This window comes from Falco cherrug, chromosome 16 (assembly GCF_023634085.1).
Source record: "Falco cherrug isolate bFalChe1 chromosome 16, bFalChe1.pri, whole genome shotgun sequence".
NCBI lineage: Eukaryota > Metazoa > Chordata > Aves > Falconiformes > Falconidae > Falco > Falco cherrug.
In genome coordinates this window covers 10,551,452-10,573,262 of record NC_073712.1, presented here as the reverse complement: position 1 = coordinate 10,573,262, position 21,811 = coordinate 10,551,452, and the positions used below count along the sequence as shown (strand labels likewise).

The following is a 21,811-nucleotide window of genomic DNA, read 5'->3' as shown; positions in this document are numbered from 1 at the left end:
TCAGCGCAGCACTGCCTTTTCCTGACGTTACAGACCTTGTGCTACGCTGTGCTATGGCGCCAGAGAGGATCCGTCTGAGAAGATACATTAAGGAATGGCCCATCAGGCTCTGAAAGCTCAGGAAATGATGCTACAAGGTGCAGTGCTAGGAGCCCCCTGTAGTACCCATATACGACATCGAGGTGTGGGATTGGAGAGTTACCACAGGATGTACAAGGACAGGACAACAGATGCCAGAACATATCCGTATGAAATTGCTTACTAGTCTGGTGTTGCTCCCTTTCTGCAGGGCAGTAACGGGCAAGATCTCAGCAGGTTCTGGCGGGAAGGTCTCCCTCAGGCTGGTGTGGCTAGAGGAGTTTATACAAGCTGGGGATTGCAAGGCACCGCTGGGAGATCTGGACCTGTGACAGTTTAGATGTTGTACAACAAAGCAAACATACAAATGGACATAGTTAAAAAGGATGTCAGAAAAGAAGCTGTTAAAAAACCTCCAAACCTTATGTTTCCTGTTTTTTCAGGAGCAGTAGTGATTCACTAACAGGGTAGATCTAACAGGACAAGAATTATCCTAAAGAACAGCTCACAATTAATGGAGAGAAGGCCAGAGTTTAGCCTGCCAGCTTCATCTCTTGGCAGTGGCTTTCATGTGGCTATTAGTGTGTCAGGGACGTTTCCTTAGCATCTCTTATCTGTAGGCTGCAGGGAACAGCTTAGTGATGTGGACTGAAATTCAGAGTTCAGGTTAAGCATGGACCTTGCATCCCTCTGGGTCTTGGAGAACCAGGTCTACGTGAGGGGTACCAAGCTCCCGCGACAGCAGTAACAAAGTTGTCCCGTGGGTACAGCGTGGGGTGGGAGGCAGGAGGTGCGGTGTCTGACTTGTGCTCTGTTTCTCAGTCCTGAGAATGAGTCCTGACCTTGGTGGGATCCTCTTCTTCTGATAATTTGAAGATGGGAAGATACCTTCCTTCTCGGGCATCCCCTGAAGTCATCCTCAGGAGTGTTATGCCCATCCCAGCTATCTGAGGGCAGGGGTATGCAGACAAGGGGATGGGATGGGAGGTGGTGCTGAAGTGTGGCCCTTAACCAGCAGCTTTTCTGTTCTGGCCATGTTTCGGGGGGGGGGGAGGAAAAAAAAAAAAAAAGTTGGGGGAATTTTTCTGTGCCTTTCCTCCAGCAGGCAGTGATGCTAGCCAAGCACCAGCAGAGCCCTGCCCAGTATAACCAAGCACAACCCCCAGTGCAGGTGCAGGGCCATGTAGAACAATCCAGTTCTGAGGCTGGCGGCGCCTTGGCTTTCCTCCTCCCTCCCAGGTGTCTCAGGTCCAGCACGTGAACATTGCAGGCCCAGTGCTTCCCCATTAGTCACTGCCAATGTTCTTGCTGTTGTCAGGGGAGCAGGTCAGGCCCCTAATTGCAGCAATATCTCCTTAATGAGCAGGAACTCCAGCAATGTCATCAGCTGTCACTACTTCCATGAATGAAGCTCAGCTCGTGCATGGCTCCAGATTTTCTCATTATTTTTGTGTGCTGCATTCCCTAATCACTGGGAAACTCTCTGGAAGGTGTTTTTGAGGTGACAAATTGACCACCAGCAAAGCACTAAAGCCAGTAACTTTTGCTTTCTAAGTGGGGCTGTACAGGAGCCACAAAGCCCAGCTGCTGTTGTGCAGGAGCATGTTGCACCTGACTTTTCCCTGAGCGTTAAAGAACTGAATTATGTGTCTGTCAGCCGAGAGCTGTTTACCTGGCCACAAATCATAATTGCTCGTGTTAAATCTAAAGTACACCAACACGTTTTCATAATTATTTCCAACACATTGCACAGAATTCCTCCAGCGGGCCAAGCAAAGTTACCAAGCTTGGATTACAACCCGGAGCCCCAGATTGCATTGCTTGTGAATACACCGAAAAGCTCCTGTTAAACTTGCCTCGATACGCTCCTGCTGATGGTGCTTCATTTAGCCAGAGATCTAATTGTTCAGGTTGTAAATGGGTACTCCTTTTGTGTCTTGTTCCCTTGTTATTGTATCACTCTAATGTGCCTTTGCACTCGTAGAGATTTTTCTTTGCTTAGAGCAGCTTTCACTGAAACACTGTTAAAATGTGCCCTTTCTTAGGCAAAACCAGGATGCTTTCAAGGTAAAAAAAAAAAAAAAAAGAGTTGAATTCTGCAAATTAAACTCCAGTTATTCTCTGGTCTTCAAGAAGAAATTCTCTTCTCCCTGTCTGATTTCCAGGCTGCAATCTCACTGCCTTGACATTTGTATCTCTTGAGGTGTATAGGTGGCAGGAAAAGACGGATTCCTGAGGAAGTCTGTGTCAAGCTGTGCATGCAAATAACCCTCACCATCTCCGTGCTCTTCAAAAACCCTCCTCCGATCGTATTGCTAGCAGTCAGACTCTTGAGCCTTGCTGCAGAGAACTGGATGCAGGGTATGGGGGAGACGAGGTCGTTTTATAGCATAGGATGTTCTGAGGGCTGGAGCTCTTCAGGAGTCGAGTTGGTGGCTCAGTTTCTGATACTGTCTGTTCTCTTTTTCTTCTGCTGACTGTGGTTTGTTTGCTTCTTGCTTGCGCAGGTGAGCTGGAGTGAACGAGACAGCCACATAGTCCCCAAATGTCCCACAGTAATCCTGATGTGCCTCTCTGTGTTGCAGCCCTTTCTCTGTCGATCCCTCTGCTGGGACTCTTGGGATTGGTGATGCCGTGCAAGTAACAGTGGACTTCCACCCACAGAAGACTGGTGATTATTCCGGGTCCCTGACAGTACACTACGACACAGGTAAGTGCGGGACACTGCATGGTGCCCACGCTCTGCGTCCTTCAAAGCAGAAGACTGTTAAACTTGCTTTGCAGACTCCTCTAAACCCTTTTCTTTCTAAACCCTTTTCTTTCAAAACCTCTGCATGTTTTGGTGCTTCAAGTGAGCAGGTAAGGGGCAAAGGCTGAGTGTGCCCTTGTTCTGTGTGGCTGCGTGCTGGTCTCTCCCTGGGGGACGCTGGTGTCAGCCGGGAGCGTAAGTGTGTCTGTGTCCCCGGCTCCTCTCCAGGAGAGCAGCAGTAGGGGATGCTCAGCAAAGCGTGTAGAAGCAGGCAGTGCATGTGCTTTCTGCCTCGTGGGCCCTGGAGTTAGCATTTTTCTGTGCTAGAGGCTTTATTCTCATCTTTGTTTAATCACTTCTGATGGTTTTACCTTCCAAGCCTTTGTCCAGTTGCTTTGTGGGTTTGTAGCTATGAGCGTCTGTAGGCTCCCATGGCAGTACGTTCCAAAGGAAGGAATATTCCTTGGGAAAGTGCTGGTACTACACTTCTGTAATTTCTGACTAATACTATTTCAGGCCCTTGGGTTCCTGTTTTACGACAAATGGTGACAAATTTTTCCTCCTTCGGATTTTCCCAGGCCGTTTGTGCTCTTACAAACCTACCTATCTCTTGTGTGATTTCTAGGTTAAGGAATCCTGTTCAGTCTTCATATAGAAGCTGCTCTGTACTTTGGAGAAGGGCAGAAAGAATGATTACATTTCAAAGGCTTCAGCTTGGCTTTGAAGATCAAAACTATACCCATTATTTCGAGACCCACGTGGCCATGGGTTTAGACAGTGAGACCATGATAGTTTTCGTGGAGTTTATTTTGCAGTAGTTAGTTGTCTTGTAGAGCATGAGGTCATGTTTCCATGAACCGGAGTTGTGCATGCTCGAAGCACTGTGCATGTCTCCCAGTTCTTGGGTCCTGCTTCCTCTGCTTGCCAACGTATGCCGAGGATTCAGCGGAGGGGGAAGGCAAGCTTATAAAGCACGCCTGCCTCTGTAACGCTTCTGAACCTCGGTTATTTTTGTACGCTGAGTTGTCTGTTACAGAAAGCAGGCTGTCCAGTCACTGGAGACGTTGCTGTTTCTCGCAACATAACTCGTGTCTGGCCACGAATCCCTCCCACTCCTCCTCGGCTCCCTTAAGAGCAGAGAAGTCGAGGTTATACAGGCACGAAGGCTGAACTCTCCATGTGTGGAGATGAATGAATGGCTGCAGAGATCTGCTTGAAGGGTGAGTCGTTCTCCAACCTCCCTCCAAGAGAGGGGGGGCTCTTTTTGCCGGCACGACTGTGATACTGCCGCATTGTGTCTGGCTTAGGGTTTAAGGAGTCCATCCAGTGGGCAGCCAGCTCTCCCCTTGTGCTTTTGTGTGGCAGCCTTGGAAAGGCAGGTCCATCCCCTGGCTGCCTTGCTGTAACCCGTGCAGCGAGGGGAAGGCTCTGCCTCGGCAGAGGGATGCTCTCCAGGGATGGCCGGGTCGCTGCCCTTCTCAGCTGGGGCTGGCTCTGAGGCTTTAAACACGCTCCACAGAAGTGCCATTTCGATGGAGAATGTCTCGTGTTTGGGGTTTGCTTCTCACCTGGGAGGCCCTCACCTGCAACAGGCAGAGTAGGCTCGGTGCTCAAGTTTGTGCTTAGTTGACTCCTGGGAGTTGCTTGGTAGGAAGAATGAAGGTTTGGAAGCTCTGGCAGTGAGGGACGCTTTGGTGGGGGTCTCTTCTGGAGGGTGAAGTGCTGGCAGGTGCTCCAGCAAGACTCCAGGCGTTAATCGGCTGCTGTGCGCAGCCAGGGACTCTCTCCTCTTCAGCTCGGTCTGAGGCGGAAAGCAAAGGTGTGCTCGCTCTGGTTGTGGGACAGCTTGGGAATACTCGGTGTAGACTTGCACGCTCAGGCATAGGCACCAGCAGGCTCCAGGCAGAAGAAATGGGCTTGCAGGGCTGTGATGGGCAGGTTGGTGTGGGCCGTGCCCCACCGGTCTCATTCTGACATATCTTCACAGACCCACAGCAAGTGAGGGCACTGCTGCTCCAACACGGTGAAGTTCTCATCTGCGTCCCATCCTGCCGTGGGCTGTCACTTTGCCTGTTTCTCTTCACCTCCCTCTTCTGCCTGCATGCCCCAGGCATCTTGTCATGTTGGCAACAAGGGATCAGGAGAGACACAACCCTGGTGGCGTGCTTGCAGGAGACTCTGGGCGAGCCGTGACCGAGGTGGGGCCTCCTCAGAGTCACCTGAATGACTTTGGATGCAGAATTCCCTGTGACCCAGGTGGGATGGCAACCCAAAGGCCACCTGGGCACACTGAAAACGTCTCCCTGTAGATAGTGTTGCCTTGGGGATAAATGTCTACAAGCCCACCCAGAAATAAGGTGCTTAAGGTGGTGCCCAGGACATCCTCATGCTGTACACCTGCAGCTCTTGGGGTGCAATAAATATATTGATCTGTGGAACTGCTCACACAGCTAAAAGCTGTGACACTTCTGTTCCCTGTGGTTTCCTCCGTTCCTTGTACTCCCATCAGCAAGGGCGATGAGCAATGTCTGCCTTTTGCTTCGTTCTAGGTGAAGATACGCACACAAGCCTTCATGGAGCCGCTGAAGATGTCAACATCAGGCTGGACAGAAACTCCTTGGCAGTTGGGAAGACCTACATCACGCTGTCAAATCACAGATGTGTGGTCATCCACAACCGGAGTAAAATCATAGCCCACTTCCAGTGGAAGGCTTTTCTTACTCAAGAGGAGGAGGATCAGGAGAAGCTGAGGTTCGTTGGAAAGATTCCTTTCAGTAAGACACACTGCCCAGGAGTGAAACTACCATACGGCCTCAGAGGGATGTTGGTGCTTTTTTGGATGGTGTAGGAGAAATAAAGCATCCACTGCATCCGGGTCTGTGTCCATGGGCTTCAGGGTAATGGAGCTCGGTGCTTCCCATTCTGGTTCCATCCATGTTCCAGCTGATGTTTTGGGGAGGAAAGGTTGATTGCAATGACTGCATTTCCTCGGAGAGCAAATTCCCGTCTATGGGAGCCCTAAATCAGTGAGGCCAGGTCCCTGGGCTCGCAGGGGGTCTGTGAGGCTGAGGAAAGTGTCGGCACTCCTTACCTGGGACGGCGTTGAGCGGTAGCACCTAACAGCTGCAGGCAGCGTACCTGCTGTGATATTCACTGCAGTTTCTTCCCCTTCCAGCTCTGGTAGGATGGCAACCTTCTTCAGCCTGCTTTTGCAGTAGTGCGCAGGGCAGGGTGCTTTGCTGGCCCCGAACGTTGAGGCCATCCGGCTGTAGGATGCTGAATTGCCTCACGCTGTCCCGGCTTCCAGCACAGCGAGGTATCCCTGCCCCTTCTCCGGGGCTGGGGAGAGTTCGGAGGTGGAGGGTTCTGCGGGGAAGGCAGGGACAGGACTTGGAAGTGCCTTTGGGCGTCAGCACCTGTGTCTTCGTGGTGCTGAGAGGTGGGGCAGGCTCTCCAAAGGGTGTCTCTGAAGCTTTGAAATTCCGTTTGGGGCAGGAAGGAAACGCTTCTAGCCCAGGGGGAGGCACTGGAAGTGACACTTCAAAGCTGGGGTGATGTAGGGGGGTCCTTGTGTGACTTTTCAGACTTGGATGGCTGTAGGTGTATAGGAGTTAGTCTGAACCCAGAGCTGATCAGGAAACTGCCTTCAACTGGAGCACTTTTTAAGGGCTTCTGAGCAAATAAAGTTCAATGTAATTAGGTCAGAAAAGCCTTGAAGGCCAAAACTAGTTTTCCAGTGTTCTCTGTTTTTAATTACACAGTGTGTGACTTTGGTGCAAGCGCAGTGTGCTAAAGGAAAAAATCTCATGACCTTCTCTTGCTACTTCCCTGCACCATTCTTTTCGCATCTCTCCCCAGCTGCCCATCACAGATGGGACCCTGAGCGATCCTCTCTCCCCTCAGAAGCGACCAGCTTTCGCCACAGTTAACGTGTTTCCCCAATTTTTTTGCAGTGACGCTTGATCTCGTGCCAGCCTGTGTTCTTTACTGTGACCAGGGCGCTTTGTTCTTCCTTACTTGCAGTCTTAGGGGTGGTCATGGCTCCGAGGCCACTGTGCTGCTGTCGGAGCAGCTTTTGAGATCTTTTGAGAGCAGAGAGGACTTTGACAATGGGAGGAGGCAGTGCAGCAGCCTGTGCTTGGCTGTCACCCAGAAAGACCTGGCTCTCACAAGGTCTACCCAGGGGTTTGCTCTGTCTCCCTCCTGCAGGACTTTCTGGGATGTAGCGGTGGGATTCTTGTCCGTTGCTGAAGGCTGAGTTGAGGGTTGCTCATGTCAGTGGCTGGAAGCCCTCCTCATGCACAGCGCTGTAGGTCAGCCATGGAGAAACATTTCCCACGACACTCCACTGGGAGCGAGCCAAAGAAAGTATTTTTGGCACCGGTGACAGCATCTGCCCGAGGCTCTGTCTATGTGCCGCTAGGAACGTCCGTGACTGTGTTTCCTTGCTGATTGTATTGGAATTCAGCTGGGTGGTGACTGCTGTCCTGTTTATAGCGTGTTGCCTCGATTTTCTGTGTACGGAGCCTTCCCCTCATCCCCCTCGAGTAGTCACCTGCTGGTTCTTGGTGGCCAGGGGACTGGAGCGTGAAGGGGGCACAGCAACGTGCCAGCTGGGAAGCAAGTGCTCTGCAGCAGTGCTCCCTTCTCACCTCTCGGTTGTGAGCTTTCAATGCTGCAATGATCGCTGCTACAACTACCAAGTAAGGGAGAGGTGACCTGTGTCAAAGCTCTGTGGAGAAGGCCCAAAAGAGGAAAAAGGTGAAGTGGTTCAAGGCTGGATGTAAGGGTTTGGATTCAGAGGTGCTGGTGCTGACTTCTTTATTGGCTAATGCTGATGCCAAAACGGCACAGAGTAACAGCTCAGAGACTAATTTTGTCTTTAAGCAGCAAAGGTATTTATTTCGTGCAACACTGGGGAGCTACCGATTTGCACCGGACAAACTAGCTCTGAAGTTTTCGGTGAAAAGTCGGGTAATTTATACAGTTTTTGTGAGAGGTTACAACATCTTTACATACATATTCATTTGATTTTGACATCTAATCATTCTATTCATAATAGGTGGGATCTAGGTGGAGTAAACCTTTCAACTTTCTTTGTTCAATGATCTTCTGACTCATGGTTTTCCTTTAACATCCTCAGTGGAACCTTTCCTAATTATTCAGAGTACACGCCTTTACCTTTTCTAATCATTCAGAGCACATTCCTCTACTTCAACGTGGTCAGTGGGAGGGAATAGGCCCTGCCATCTCTCTCTTACCTCAACACAAAGAGAGCATCACCCAGAGCACAGTACCAAACACATCCTGACTAATCTTTTTAAGACCTTGCTCTGTTTCAATGCCAGGCAAAGCTCTCAGGGCCTCTGTCTTCATGCACCTAAACCCATTAATTTCACTGAAGTGATGCGATGCCCGAATGCATTAGCTTGCTTTGCAAGTGCTCTGGGATCCTCTGCTGGATGGCAGTGTAGGCAACGGAGCAGCCAGTTTGCTTATCCCTGCCGGTGCAAAAGGGAAGATAAACAAGTGATGCTGGTAACCTGCAGCTGAAGCCCGGCTGCTTCTCCGCTTCCCAGCGAAGCACTGCAGTGGGTGCTCCTTCATCTCCATCCGTCTCCCCCGAGCACCTCTACGGGCAACAAAGCCATCTGAGGGTGTTGGTGGGGTTGTCCATTAGTCGTGGCTGTAGCTTTGAGCCAGGAGGCTCCCCTGAGGGCTGCTAGCTTTCAAACCCCTCTTCTTAGCTTGTGAGTGTGGCGTAAAAGTACCTGCCGTGCCAGTGCAGGAGTGATAACCTGATCTGCTTGGGACCCCGTGGCTTGGGGTCAGCCCCTTGCTGAGCTGCTGCTGCTCTTCCTCCCCCAGTGCATTGCTGCTCCTGCACTTACATGACAGTCTCTGCAAATATGTTGTTTGTTAAATGATCTGCTTGGTTTGTGTCTCCCCATGGCTGCAGGCGCTGTCGCAAGCTGCAGAAGCAGGAGGAGAATGAGAGGAATTCTTTTCTCAAGCAGCGCGCGGTGGACCCCACGCTCCAAGAACGCCTTGCCCTTCTCTCCCGTGCCTTCCAGAACCAGAGGGCAAAGGTGCAGGAAGACTCTATGCTTTTCTCTGATGATATTTTTGCCATTGAGCCAGTGGTAAGTGATAGCTGGGAACCTCCCTTCCTCCTCCTCCTCCTCCTCCTCCTCTTCCTCCTCCCTGAATGAGGTTGCTTGGCAGATCCCCACATCAGTGTCTTGATGTGCCGAGAGGGAAGACATGAGGTTTGTAGTGAGGCTGGGAGAGATTGTTGCAAAAAGCATTTCTAAACTGCGAGCTCCGGGCAGGCGCTGAGAGCCTGCCTAAAGCTGAGCTCTGCTGCAAGGGCTGTAAATTAAGGGCACTTCCTAAGTGTCCTGACAGTGTTCCGAGGTATCGATGATTATATATAAGGGCACTCCTTACACGTAGCGTATGGGGATTAACCATGAGTATTAGTTCACATACTGAAGAATGAAAAGGTCCTCTATGGAAAGGAGGGCAAGTTCAGCCCAAGATTAATTGCGGCAAGACCAATCCCTTCATATAATCTGGACTTAGACCGTGCCTGAATCTCCCTCCCAGCATCGTCTGTGACCTGCACGCAAGGCTGGCGGGTTTAAACAGACTTTTTTGAGTTCTATTGCATGCTTAGAGAAAACTTTTTGCTTTTGTATTTATGCAAACAAAACCTCATGTCCTTCAATTAACTAGAGCCCTGATTCTGAGTATTTGTGTGGTCTGAGATGACGAGTGCCTGCTGTCTGAGCAGTGTAAAATCCCTTCTCATCTTGGAGCAAACCCTAGAACAATCTTAGCCTCTTCTTTCTTGTAAAATAGGTGAAACTATTGTTTTATTATTTATTTTTAAGGAAGGGGATCGTGTTCTCTTCTTGGTTGCTCCTATAGCCCGTACAAGGCTGAGAGCCCCCCATGTCAGCACAGCTGCAGTTTCACACCGCCGCAGCTGAGAGCAGCGTGATGTGACCAAGAGCCTGTGTCGGAGCAGCAGGGCTGTAGCAGGGAGTGGGAGCTGATCAGCTGAACATGAAGAGCATCCTGCAGTGTGTCAGCTGGTTTTGGAGCGTGTCCCAGGGCTCCTGCTGCGGTACAGCCGACTATACCTCCATAACGAGCTTAACCTGCTCTTGGGCTCCTGAAGTGCATTAGGGTGAGGTCCAGCAGCCTGGCTGCCCACTGAGTCCTGGTGCTCCCTGTAGCGCTGTACGGACCCAGAGTGTAGCCTGGCCTCACGCCTTGAGTGGAAACCTTTCCTAAATGGCTGTGTTGATGTTATAGTTTGCTCTAGGACTGAGCGTAAGTGGGCTGCTGCAGGAGCCTCTCCCCTTCTGTCCTGTCCAGCATTATCAATCTTGTGATTCCCATTAATTCCATGATCTATGGAACAATGAGTTTCACATTCAGAGTTTTGCTCGTGTCTGTCTTCCCCCCCGGCATATGGGTGTCTTCACATCAAATGTTAGTATTTTTTCCTCTTTATCAAGTGTAAAATCTAAGAATGCACTGCCGCCGACTTCCACAACCTTCTCCCCGGTGACAGCCCCGTAACTTTTAGCTTGGGCAGGCCCCTTCTGGCAGCGCCGTGTAAATCTGCTGGAGGGGCCCCGCCAGAGCCTGGACCTTGCTGCCTCGGACCTTCTGGCCAAAAGCGGCTGCTGCTCTTCCCACCTATCACCCTGGGAGCACCCTATAGAAAGAATCAAACCCTTGGAAGAAGCGGCTGGAGGTTCCCAGAGGTTAGGAGGCCGCTGGAGGGACGATAGCCTTGGAAAGGCTCTCTGGGCAGGGTGGCTTTGCAGGGTTTGTGCAGCAGCTTTGCTGTGTAAGCGGGCCGGTAGCTGCCAGGTGTTGCTCTCTGTGGAAGCTGCAGCGGGTTATTTCAGCCTGTATGGGGTTAACTTGTGGATGAAAATAATAACAAAAAAGGAGGCAGTGATTTTGGAATTAGCATGTGACCATGAACATTCTGAGCAGCCATCCAAGCCTGTGGGAGACAAGCTGTTGTGTAAGTCTGGCTTTCTGAGCGTGTCTCCGATTTGATTTATCGGAGATGTCGGCTGTATTTCTGTCACAGATGTGCTGGCCTTGGAGTTCATCGAATCCCAAAGTCAGCTAAACTCACTCAGCTGGAAAAGCGCGCTGTTGTTAGCAGATACATATTCACCAGGCCAACGGTTCTTTTTAATTTTCTTCCTTTCCCGCTTAGCTTCGTTTTTGCTTATGAATTGTGTTACACTTGCTTCCATTAACGGGAGATGTATTGCCTCTGTCAGCCTCTGAGTAATAACCAAACTGCCCCGAAGCGTCCACAGGGCCAATATATCTGATGGCGGCACATAAAATAGACCAGTGAGTACCACTGGCTTGTGATCCAGCAGAGACGAGCAGCAAAAGAGTACTTTGTTAGATAGTTGACCTGAAAGACTGATACTGCTGCCTTAGGCTGCCAGAAGCTTGTTTTCTGGCCTCAGTGGAAGGAGAGATTTGGTTTGAAGGCTCAGGATGCGCTCTCCTTCCCCACTTGGTGCCCCTCTAAGATGAAGACCTCAAGCATCGTCACTACTCTCAGCATTTCATTAACGTCCTTCCTCAGCACAGCAGCAGCGATGGTTTGTGTGGCGGGTGGTGCTGGTAAGCCTGGCAAGGCACAGTTTGTCGCGCAGGAGCCGAGTGAGGGCTGTCAGCAGCTCTCTGGGCAGAGGGCCCCAGCAGCTGGAGGATCTAAGGGCACCACTGGGCAGCTCAGCCCACGCAGCGCCCTTTAAGGAGGAGCGCAGAACGCCGGTGAGCCGGGGTGTGTGTTCAGCCGCAGCTGTCAGGCTGGAAGCAAATGCAAGCAGCTGCCTAATGCACGCCCCCCCCCCCCCCGCCCCCCCAGGGACTGCCTGCCCAGGGTGAGACCACTGAATTCAGTCTGTTAAACATACAGCGAGCAGCTGGGTGAGGAGCGCTGGTGAGTTATTAGACTCTAATTAGCCAAGCCAGGGAAATCCGTCATCTGAGTGTTTCTTCTCAGTGGCTCGGCTTAGGCAAGCTCCAGGTGTCGTAGCAGGGCTTATGTTGTTCGGAGCAGCACCCCAAAGGCTTTTATTCCTGTAAATTCAAGATTACTCTCTGGACGCTTTTGAGTCTGTGCAGCATCCCAGCAGGACCCGAGGGATCTGCTATCTCGTACGCTGACTGTGGGTTGCAGGCTGGTGTCCCCAGTTTGCTTCCTCAAGCGAGTGTGTTATCATCTAGTAATGCTTTATCTTCCTCCAGTTGCTTGCTGGGTAGAAACACAAAGTCCGTTTGATCTGGCAAAGTGTTTTCTCTAGGTTTTGAGAAAAATCCAGGTGACTTTATTGTTTCTTCTGTGTTCTTACGCTTGGTTTGTTGGAGTTGGAAACGGTTCTCTCTACCTGTTCTTCCCTCTGAGCAGGCTGTGCATTAGGGAATCATTGTAGCTGCAGCCCAGTAACTCAGCATGTCATAGCTCTTTAATTTTTGTGGGGGCTGGCCTCTGAGCTCTATGTGCTGAGTTGATGGGAAGTATTATAGTTGTTTAATATTTATGCTGTGGCAGTGCTGGAGGCTCCAGTCAGTTCAAGATTCCCCTGGACAAAGCACGGAGAATACCCAGCAGCAAGCAGAATCAAACTTTGTGCATAGAAAAATAACTGTTCTTTTTGTGGTCTTCCCAATTTTTTTCATTGCTTTAAAATATTATTACGGTTGTCAGAGATGCATATATTTATGCCAACAAATGGATGAAGCAGCATTTGTAGTGCTGGGGACTGAGGGGAATATCAGTGGTGCCTTTGTTGAAACCGGTTGCAAGAAGCAAGAGCCTTTAGAAGCCAGGGATGTCTCTGAAAACACATGACGAGGCTCCCTGGGACTGAGCACCAGTGCCAGGACTCTGAGAGAGGGGGAGAGAATGAAGACGCTGAGGAAGCAGCGGTTGCGCACACACTGGTACCATGGGCCGGAGTTAAATCCCGGAGCAAGAGCCTGGCAAGGAAAAGAGCTTGCTGGTTGCAGTAGGTGTGGAGCTGTAAGCAAATGCCATCTCTTCTTGTTTGAGCCTGTGTTCAGGGAAACAGGGATGTACGCACCTTGCAGAGAGAACCGGGCTGCATGTGACTCTCAGCTCCCTTCTCGGGTCATCCATCAGCTGGAAGAGCCTGCGAGCTGGCTCAGTGCTGGCGGCACAGGGCAGGAGGAGCCTGGTCTTCACTGCTCCCCAGGAGGGCTTGTTCTGCTTGGTGCCGAGTGCCCTGACTCACCAGAATCCATTAAAGAGTTACATGCACGTACAGGTTGAGGGTATAAGAGGCAGCACGTTTGTAACGAAGAATGGAAAAATCCCTTTGACTTGCTGACTCTCTTCTGATCTGGGTAAAACATTCCCATGGCCATAGGGAGACAGGGATGCAAGGGAAGGATTGGAGGAAAAGGTGCCTTGTGCTTAGATCAGCTGGTACTTCTGAAGAAATGCTTGATTTGCTGAAGCCAGCCAGTTGGGTTCCTTTATTAGAACCCTAATTAAGAAAAAAAAAAAAAGCCTTTACCAGGTGCTAGTAAAGGTAAGGGACTGACATTTTTTGCAGCTGCTTCCAAAGTCTTACAAACCTGGATAAGTGCTGTTTGCTTCTTGCTCTTCATTGGTGCTCTAAATAAAGGCTTACAGGGCTGTGGTTGAAAACAAGAAATGTAGTGTTTGAGGATAAATGGTTTGTTGTCTGCTTCTGTTTTAGGAGGGAGATGTCTGGCCAAATTCTTCAATTGAAATTAAGGTGATCTTCAAACCCCGAGAAGCCCGAGTCTATCAACAAACAGCCTACTGCGACATCTCAGGTACGGCTCCTTTCTCCTCCTCCTGCCACCCACCGCAAAGGCAGGGCACAAATACTCTTCCAGCCCCCTTGGTCCCCGTGGACTTGCTAGGAAGGGCCGGTGGTCAGCAGGGCAGCGCCGGCACCTTCCTGCTGTCCCTGTGGCTTCCAGCTGGTCTGTGCAGAGCCAGGGCTTAGGATGCCTGGCTCTGACCACTGATGGCTCTAGAGCAGCCAAAGCAGCGAGGGGATAAGCCTTCCTACCAGGCATTTGCTCTGCTGCAAGGTGTTTGTAAAGGCCAGAGAGCTACACCGCAGAAGAGCTTTGGTGGACGAGCACTGAGCCCCTGTAGACCTGCAAGATGAGCCTTGGATCCATGGATGCACTGTCAGGCTCCTGAGGCGGTAGGAGCTGAGTGAAACGTGCCCCCTGCCCCTGGGTCACCTCCCGCTCTCCAGGCGCTGCCAGACCGTAGGTGGCTGAGCCCCGCTGAGCGCAGGGTGTCTGTGAAAGTACCAGGCGTGTGCCGCTCTCCCTGCGTGGGCCCAGTCACCTCGTGGCTCGAAGTCCGTGCTGCATCTGCGTAGTGTTGTACAGGGCTCGCTGCCCTCAGCAGGGTGAGCTCCCTGCCCAGGAAGCACAGTGCGAGCAGTCTGCTAGACAAGCTTTATGCTCCTCCTGGCTGACAGAAGTGCTGTCACGGCTTTTGCTGGGAGCGGTTATCACTGACCCACCGCGTTACGCTGCCTTTGCCCTTACAGAGGTGTGACGGCTTTGCTGTGCTGGCACGGGGCAGGGAATGCTTGCAGCAAGCTCCGTGGTTCAGGTTACCTTGTCCTTCCTCTCCGTCTGTGTGGTGCTGCTTGAGGTGGTTTTCAAGAGCGGGAGGTCCCTGTCAGATTTCCATCCAGGGAAATGATTTTCCCCATCTAAGAGGAAGGAGGTGCGAGGCCAGTGGTCCCCAGCAGCCAGGCTCCCGTTCTGGAGGGTGCTGAGATCACTAACCCAGCTGCTTTGATCCCGTCCTTACTGCTCCAAGCTGACGGATGCAAAGGCCATGAAACAGCTTTTTATTGATACGGTAACTGCGCAGGGTTCAGCAGGCTGCTGGGGTGCGGCTGTCAGCCGGCTGCTGGGCCTTGCTTGGGCTCTTCCTTCTCAGCTCCTGTGCGGTCATCTCTGATGGCAGCGATACAGACAGCAGGTTTTTATCTTTGGTTCTGTTTTGTGAGCTTTGTGCCTTCACTGAACGGATTTCAAAGCTTGTCTAAGTGCATGGGAAGGAATTCCGAAATTGTCTTTTATGCGCAGCATATCTTCTTCAGGGTGCAAAGTGATTGCTAAGATATAAAGCAGCCCGAGGGCTCAGTTAGAAATGAGAAGCCAGCCCCGAAGTATATCTCCTGAGGGAAGAGAGGGGTCCTGTATCTTCTCGCGGAGCACCTAGTGCTGGTGCCACCCAGCCCGGAGTCAGGGACTGCTCCGAGGCTGCCTGGAAAATCCAGGCGAACCGAAGGAATTCTGTACTGACATGGCAATCTCTCCCCAGGCCGTGAGACCAGGCTGCCCCTGCGCATCAAAGGGAGCGGCATAGGGCCCCAGCTGCGCTTCAGCTTTGACCAGCTGGACATCGGGAAGGTTTTTGTTGGATCAGCCCAGAGCTATGAGGTGAGCAGTGGGGTTTTCTGGGGTTGGGGTGGATCCTGATGGCTCCTGGGGCAGCGGTGAGCTTTGTGGGCCTGCGGGATTTCTGGCAATGCCGGCAGTTGTGAGCACGGAATATTTGACGTGAGTGAAATGTGGGAGTTTTTGCAGAATCTGGATAGTTTTGATGGGGTCTGAAGGGTGTGTCTGTTGTTCCCAAAGCCCCGATCCCTGCTTTTTGGCAACCTCCCTTTGAGACCAGCTGGGAGGCTTCATGCAGAAAAACCAGCCCTTGACACATGAAAGCACCACCGGGTCAAAAAGGTCAGGATCCAGAGGCTTTTGTTTCAGCCCTAGAATCACTGCACCCTGGTACCCTGGCGGTTAAAAAGCAGCTGGAACAAACGTGTTGTGTTCCAACTCGAGTCCGTTGCAAACACCTTTCAGTGAAGCGCATCCTCCTGGCTCCTGGCGCCGGAGGGAAGCCGGCCAGCCTCCCCGCGCAGAGCTGCCCGCGCAGGCACCGGGAGCGCTTTCCCTGCTGACCAGCCTCCTGCCACCCTTCAGACCTGGTGCACCTCTGGCTCTGTGAACAGAGCAGAGCAGTTCTGGAAATGAAGCAGAGGAGCTTTCTACATGTTTCCCTCCCCCCACCCATGATGGCAAGTTTTCTGTCAAAAAAAACAAACCACCAAAACCCACACAAAGAAAAAAAACCAACCCAAAAAAAACAAAACCCCCCCAAAAAACAAACCCCCAAAACCCCAAAAATCTAACCCCCCCAAAAAAATATAGCAACTGAAAGAGGTAGAAAATGAGGCAATACGTCGTGCCAGATGCTTTCAAAAGCTTGACTGTGGCAGGGAAGGACATGTTAAGGGGTTTTCTTACCAAAATCTTGTGCGCTCTATGCATTTTTAATGCTGATACTTTATGGAGTCTATTTATATAAATTATTTTTTTTCATTACTTGAGAAAATGTGAATAAGTAGATGATACTGTAGGTGCTGTATTGAGCAGCCAGACTGGAGGTGAACCTCAGCGCAGGATCCCTAAGTGCAATTTGTAACTAAGGTGTAAAACACATGAGTAGTTTTCCAGTTACCAGTGCAGAGTTGGAATAGGTGAATGTTTTCAACAGCAGCTGCAAAACTGGAAAATAAGGGCTGTATGTCTGCTTCTGTCTCAGTTTTTCTGACAGGTTTTGCGGGGACAGAAATTAGGGAAAAAACCTCCAGAGCAGGTAGTTGGGAGCGCAGAAATGGCAGGATGTCACCTGCAGCCATCGGAAACTGTAGAGCTTTGCTTTTGGGTAGGTCTGGTGACCAACAGCGTGCTGGTACTCACAGGCAGGTGTGGGCGCTCCTTGCTGAACGTGAAGAGAGCTGAATCTCACCAAGCGCCGCAGGATTGCGTCGCTTGTTGGAACAGTAAATAATGGTAAATTGGCAGATGATGGCTGTGAATATTTGTGAAAGAGAAATTCTTTAGACTAGGAGGAGCTGCTATGCACCTCACTCTCGCCCTTTCTTGACGTGTCTGGTTGAGCAAAGACAGAGAGACTCTCGGATGAAAGAAAAGAATAAAATGAGCCTCACTGACGTACCCTAGCAGAGTCGGGGAGTGCTGCTGAAGCTGGTTATAGGGCTGTCCCGAGGTATTTTCCACATCAGATGAGCTTGTTGGCGGCAATGGGAGCTGAATGTGTTTGCCCTTGGCGGGACTGGGCTCGTCTGGAGCAGAAGCAGTTAGGTGGCGATGCGCTAGTAATGCTGTGACCGCCCTTTGCTGCTCTTTGGGGCAGGTCTGCATCGCCTTGGTGATGCAAGTCCAAGCGGACTGCTCTGTGTCAGTGGAATAAGCCCAGGGTGACTCAGTTTCTGTGAAGTTATCGCTGTTCTGCATGCAAAAGCCCAAAGGCAGAACCTGTCCCGTTGTGTGTTCTTTAGCTTCAGCCAAGCAGCAACACGTGGCATCTTCTGCCTTTTATAGATGTCTAATTAGAGAAGAAATCAGCCTTCTGTAAGGAAGGAAGATTCCTCATGTATTTCCATTTTGATTTCTTGCTGCTGCAGGCGATCCTGTTTAACAAAGGAGTCATCGATGCCCCCTTCAGCTTGGTCCCTCCAGGGACGGCTCTGGGCTCCTGCTTCTCCTTCCACCCCCAGGAGGGCATCATTTCACCAGATGGCCTCCAAGTCCTCCGGATCTCCTTCAGTTCCACCATCCTGGGGCCATTCACAGAAGAATTCCGGTTCAGTGTGGGTGGGTCCCCTGAGCCTGTGACCTTGACTGTCAGGTGAGGAGGGTTCTAGGAGCCTGGTGGGCACATCTGTAGCCATCTCTGGGTAATCATCTCCCACCTACCTCATTTGGTGATGGAGCAGAGAAAAAAGGGTGTCGTCTAATGTCTTAGTCGAGCACGAGGGTGACGGGTTGGTTTGAAACCCACTGTGGTGCTGAGACCAGCTTTTCCCTGTCCCGGTGGTAACAAAAGCTGAATGCTTTGCAGTTCTTTTTAACCAAGCCAGTTCCTCCTCTGCCTTTGTCCTTACAGGGGCTGTGTCATTGGACCAACTCTCCATTTCAATGTACCTTCCCTCCACTTCGGTGATGTCTCCTTTGGTGAGTGTGCCCTGGGCTTGGACCGCAGGTCGGGAGGTCTGTGCCTTACTGAAATGAAGCACTTGAAGAGCGTCTGTCGCTTGTGTTCCTCCACAGCAGCCTTCAGGGTGTTAAAAGCAGGGCTGCCGCTTGCTCAGGTGGTGTTTTACTGTCGTGAGAGCAAATAGGGCCAAAGGAATAGCAAGCCAGTATTTTTCTGGTGCCCTCAGAGCCTGCTCAGCCCCAGCCTCCCATACCTTGGCGACAGAATGATGGTGAAAGCCTTTGTCCCAGAAGGGCCCAGGGGTTGGGGCTGCAGGAGAAGGGCGTTGGAGCCACACGCTAGCCTGTGGCTGCTCAGGGCGAACGCTCCTGCTGCAAGGCGAGGACACCACTTACCCACTTGACCTTTAGTGTGAGATGTTGATTTGTGCCGTGAGGGCTCCTGGTTATCTAAGCCCAGGCAGTAGCTCTGTGTTGGGCACTGATGTCCCCAGAGATGTGGGCTCCTTCTCCTTCCCCAGCTGAAGCGCTGACGGAGCGGGTGGCTGAGCCCCAGTGTCTCCATTGAAATGCAGATTCTGATTCTCCATCTCGAGTCTCACAAAAGGCTTTTTACTGAGATGATCTAAAGTTTAAATGTGAAATCAATTGTGGATTGATTGAAGGGCCATTACCATTCTGCACCCTGGATGCCTCTGTGTTTTCATGATGTTTGTGGGCTTTTTAAAGTAAACTCATTACCTTCCCCGAGCCGCTTCCCCCTCTCCCTGCATCACCGCTCTGCCACTGCTGTGTTTCCTTTTGAATAAATAAACCCACAAGAAACGCACCAGGCAGGAATACGGTTGTGTAATAGGAGATTCATCCTACTTAATCTGATTTCGTTAACAAGGCCTTTTCAGCTGAAGGCAGCTATTGTATTTTTGCTTCTTGTAACTGTGCTGCTGACTGTTGTCTGCCTCTGGCGACTTCGGTCCCATTTGGGGCTGTGCAGTCTGTGTGTGTCCTTTCTGTGCCCCCCCCACCCCCCGGCTGGAGTAATTGCTGGCGGTGGGCAATGCTCACTGCTGATGGGCACGGAGAAACATCTGCTGTGCCTGCAGGTGGTTTTCCTCCCTGTCTGTATGCAAATAGCGCTTGGTAAGCAGGGCATGGGAGGTGTCTCCTTCTGGCAGAGCTGGTGTCCGCTCCAGAGCAAGCTGCGGGCTGGTGTCCTGCCTCTGCAGCACATCCCCTGCCACCCAGTGTGGTTGTATCACTGGTTTTCCATTAGGGAAAGCAAGTGTCAGAGCTAAAGTGATGTCAGGTGTTGCGGGCAGTAATCAAAGGCAGCGAGGATGTGATGTCCCCATTTGTTAGGTAAGGCGAGACACGTTCCTGCTCGTTTCTAAGGAAGCGTCAGGTTTCCTGCAGTGGGGTGGGCTGAGTTGTCCTGTGCTCAGTCGTCCTGTGCTCAGTCTGGTTGCCCCGAAACAGGAGCTGCCTTAGGGATCCTGCCTAGGGAAGCTGCATCAGAGTGCTGTGCATCATGTTGTAGTGCCCAGTTTCGTCCTTCCTTGTTATTGAAGAGAAGCTACAGCAAGGAAAATCTGCTACTTTCATATATTGAAAACCAGGGGAATGTTCATGGAGTTAATGGGGAATTTTACAGGCTGAATTTTCAGGATAAATGGTCTGTCTGGATGCACGCTCGTCAGTGAGAAAGAGTTGGGGCTGGTTTGGGGGCAGGTGAGAGGGCTCCTCACAGTTAGAGGGAGACTTCTGCTCTTCAGCACCAACACCGCTGCCCATTGCCAAGGAAGCAAGCTTGGCCGTCGAGAGAAAAGGCAACTTCAGTCACAACTCGCTCCTCCCTGAGCTTCTCAGTTACCTGCCGTGCACATTGACAAGAGCTCAACTCCAAGCAGGGTTTTATCCTAACAGGAGAGTCGCAGCAGGAATCGCAGCGTAACTGGGGACTTAACTGGATTTGTCTCACCTTTCCAGGCTTTCCTCACACCCTGTCGTGTCGCCTCACTAACACCTCCTTGGTGCCTGTGACTTTCAACCTTCGCATTCCTGGCGATGGCTCAGGACAGCGCAGCATCACCAGTTTTACTCAGATTTCAGACAACGCTTGCCTGTCCTGGAGGAAGGGAGCCCAACATCACGTCGAGCCAATGGAATTTACCATAATGCCTTGCAAAGGCACCATCCGCTCCCAAGGAGCCCTGGATATCCAGGTATGGGATGAGCCCGGCTATACGTGCTTCAACAGGTGGAGCTGCAGCGCTGCTGGCTTTGGGCATAACCGAGTAAGAGATGGGCTTTTGTTAGCTGGGGGACTCTGGGATGGAGCAGCGTTTTGTTTCCAGAGTCGTAAGCCAAGGATCACGTATCGTGTGGTCAAGCACAGAAGCCGTGCGTGTGTTTCTGAGCTGCTTAGAGCGATTTGTTTGATTTGAAGGGGGCCGAGGAAGGGTGAGGACGGAAGGTGGCTGTTGAAAAGAGAGATGCCATTGCCTAAAGCAGTTTGCTTTTCTTCCCGGTCTTATTTTTCCTCTCCTGTTGAGCAGGATGAGTTGCATTCACTGCAGCGGGGGCTGAGAAAGCTCCAGCAGCCATGAACAAACTGCACAGCTTTTGCTGGGCCACGTTTTGCCCTCAGCTTCCCAGTGTAAAGCTGAACTCGTTCTGGGAAAGTCAACAGATCTCCCCTGGGTTCCCGCTATTGTAGTTGAGATGAAAAATTGGTCCCTTAATACAGTGGTGAGTAGACCATGAGTTGTGCTTTGATTTAGCTTACACGTGCCCTGGTGTGCAAGGTGTATTTCACAGGTGGGGTTTGTCAGCAGAGTTTTGTTACTGGGAAAGGCAGTGGTCCACACGTGGAGCAGCAGCAGAAGCAAGGCAAAACACTCCCTTTCCTTAGCGTGGAAGGAGAAGGGCAGGACACCACACGTGCGTGGCTGATGGCTTCTGGGAGTGCTGAAGTATTTGACGCCGCTCTTCTCCTCTACCAGGTCACCCTGTGTTCCAACACGGTGAGGCAATACGAGCTGGCGCTGGTGCTGGACGTGGATGGTGTTGGCCAGGAGGTGTTGGCGCTGCCTCTCACAGCCAGGTACCGGCGCTTTCCTTGCAGCTGGCCACCTTTCCCCGCGTAGCCAGGCCCAGCACGCTGCCTGGCGTGTGGTGTGCTGGCTGCCGCCCCAAAGGAGAAATGGTGCTTCATGAGCTGGTTCTGCCCAGCTCGCTGTGAGCACAGCCGTGCTTTGCCAGCGGCCCTGTTGAGAAGCACCTGTGCTCCGTGCTCAGGGCCATGCCTTTCTTGTTCTGTTTTGAAGGCAACAGTGCTTATATTCCTTGTTGGCCCGTCGTCTGGGACTTGAGGAGTAACGAATCTGCAAAGGGCTGCCCCTGCTTCTCCCTGCAAGCGGTGGGCTTGTGTTGGGTTGGCCCAAAATGCAGCATTTGTTTGGAAGGCGGCGAGCAGCCTGCTGAAAGCTGGGGTCTGGCTCAGTTAATGAAGGCGTGTGCAAATGGGAAAGGGGCTTACGGCAGGACTGGTGGGGGGAAACTAAAGGGGAAACTCGTCCTTGGTGTGGCAGGTGAGCTCAGCTCTCTCTGGTTCTCTTGAGCATGAACGTTCCCAGACTTAAGCCAAAAGCTGCTCTTGCTGCAGCCACGCTCAATGGCGTTGCGCCGCAGCGGGTGCCAGTTTAATGACGAGAGGGACACAGTTCGCTGGTGCTGTTCCCTCTCCCAGGCAGTCAGCCAGGCGGTGCCTGGGCTGCAATTTTGTAAAACGAGTGGGAATGGGAAGAGTCAGTGTGTGGGCTGGTGTGTGGAGGACCCAGGCAGCTGCAGGAGCTGGGAGAGGCTGGTCAC

At 51.6% G+C, this 21,811-nt stretch overlaps 1 protein-coding gene across 1 annotated transcript in view; it reads left to right on the top strand.

The window, feature by feature from the left end:
• Positions 1-21,811, top strand: part of LOC129737490 (hydrocephalus-inducing protein homolog) — an 82,170-nt gene that overhangs the window by 15,054 nt on the left and 45,305 nt on the right. The window contains exons 5-13 of the mRNA XM_055728284.1: positions 2,664-2,788; positions 5,377-5,578; positions 8,787-8,970; positions 13,612-13,711; positions 15,240-15,358; positions 17,410-17,633; positions 17,892-17,959; positions 19,928-20,163; positions 20,944-21,044. Of these exons, the coding sequence (XP_055584259.1) occupies positions 2,664-2,788; positions 5,377-5,578; positions 8,787-8,970; positions 13,612-13,711; positions 15,240-15,358; positions 17,410-17,633; positions 17,892-17,959; positions 19,928-20,163; positions 20,944-21,044 (1,359 nt within the window). The remainder of the gene's footprint in view (positions 1-2,663; positions 2,789-5,376; positions 5,579-8,786; positions 8,971-13,611; positions 13,712-15,239; positions 15,359-17,409; positions 17,634-17,891; positions 17,960-19,927; positions 20,164-20,943; positions 21,045-21,811) is intronic.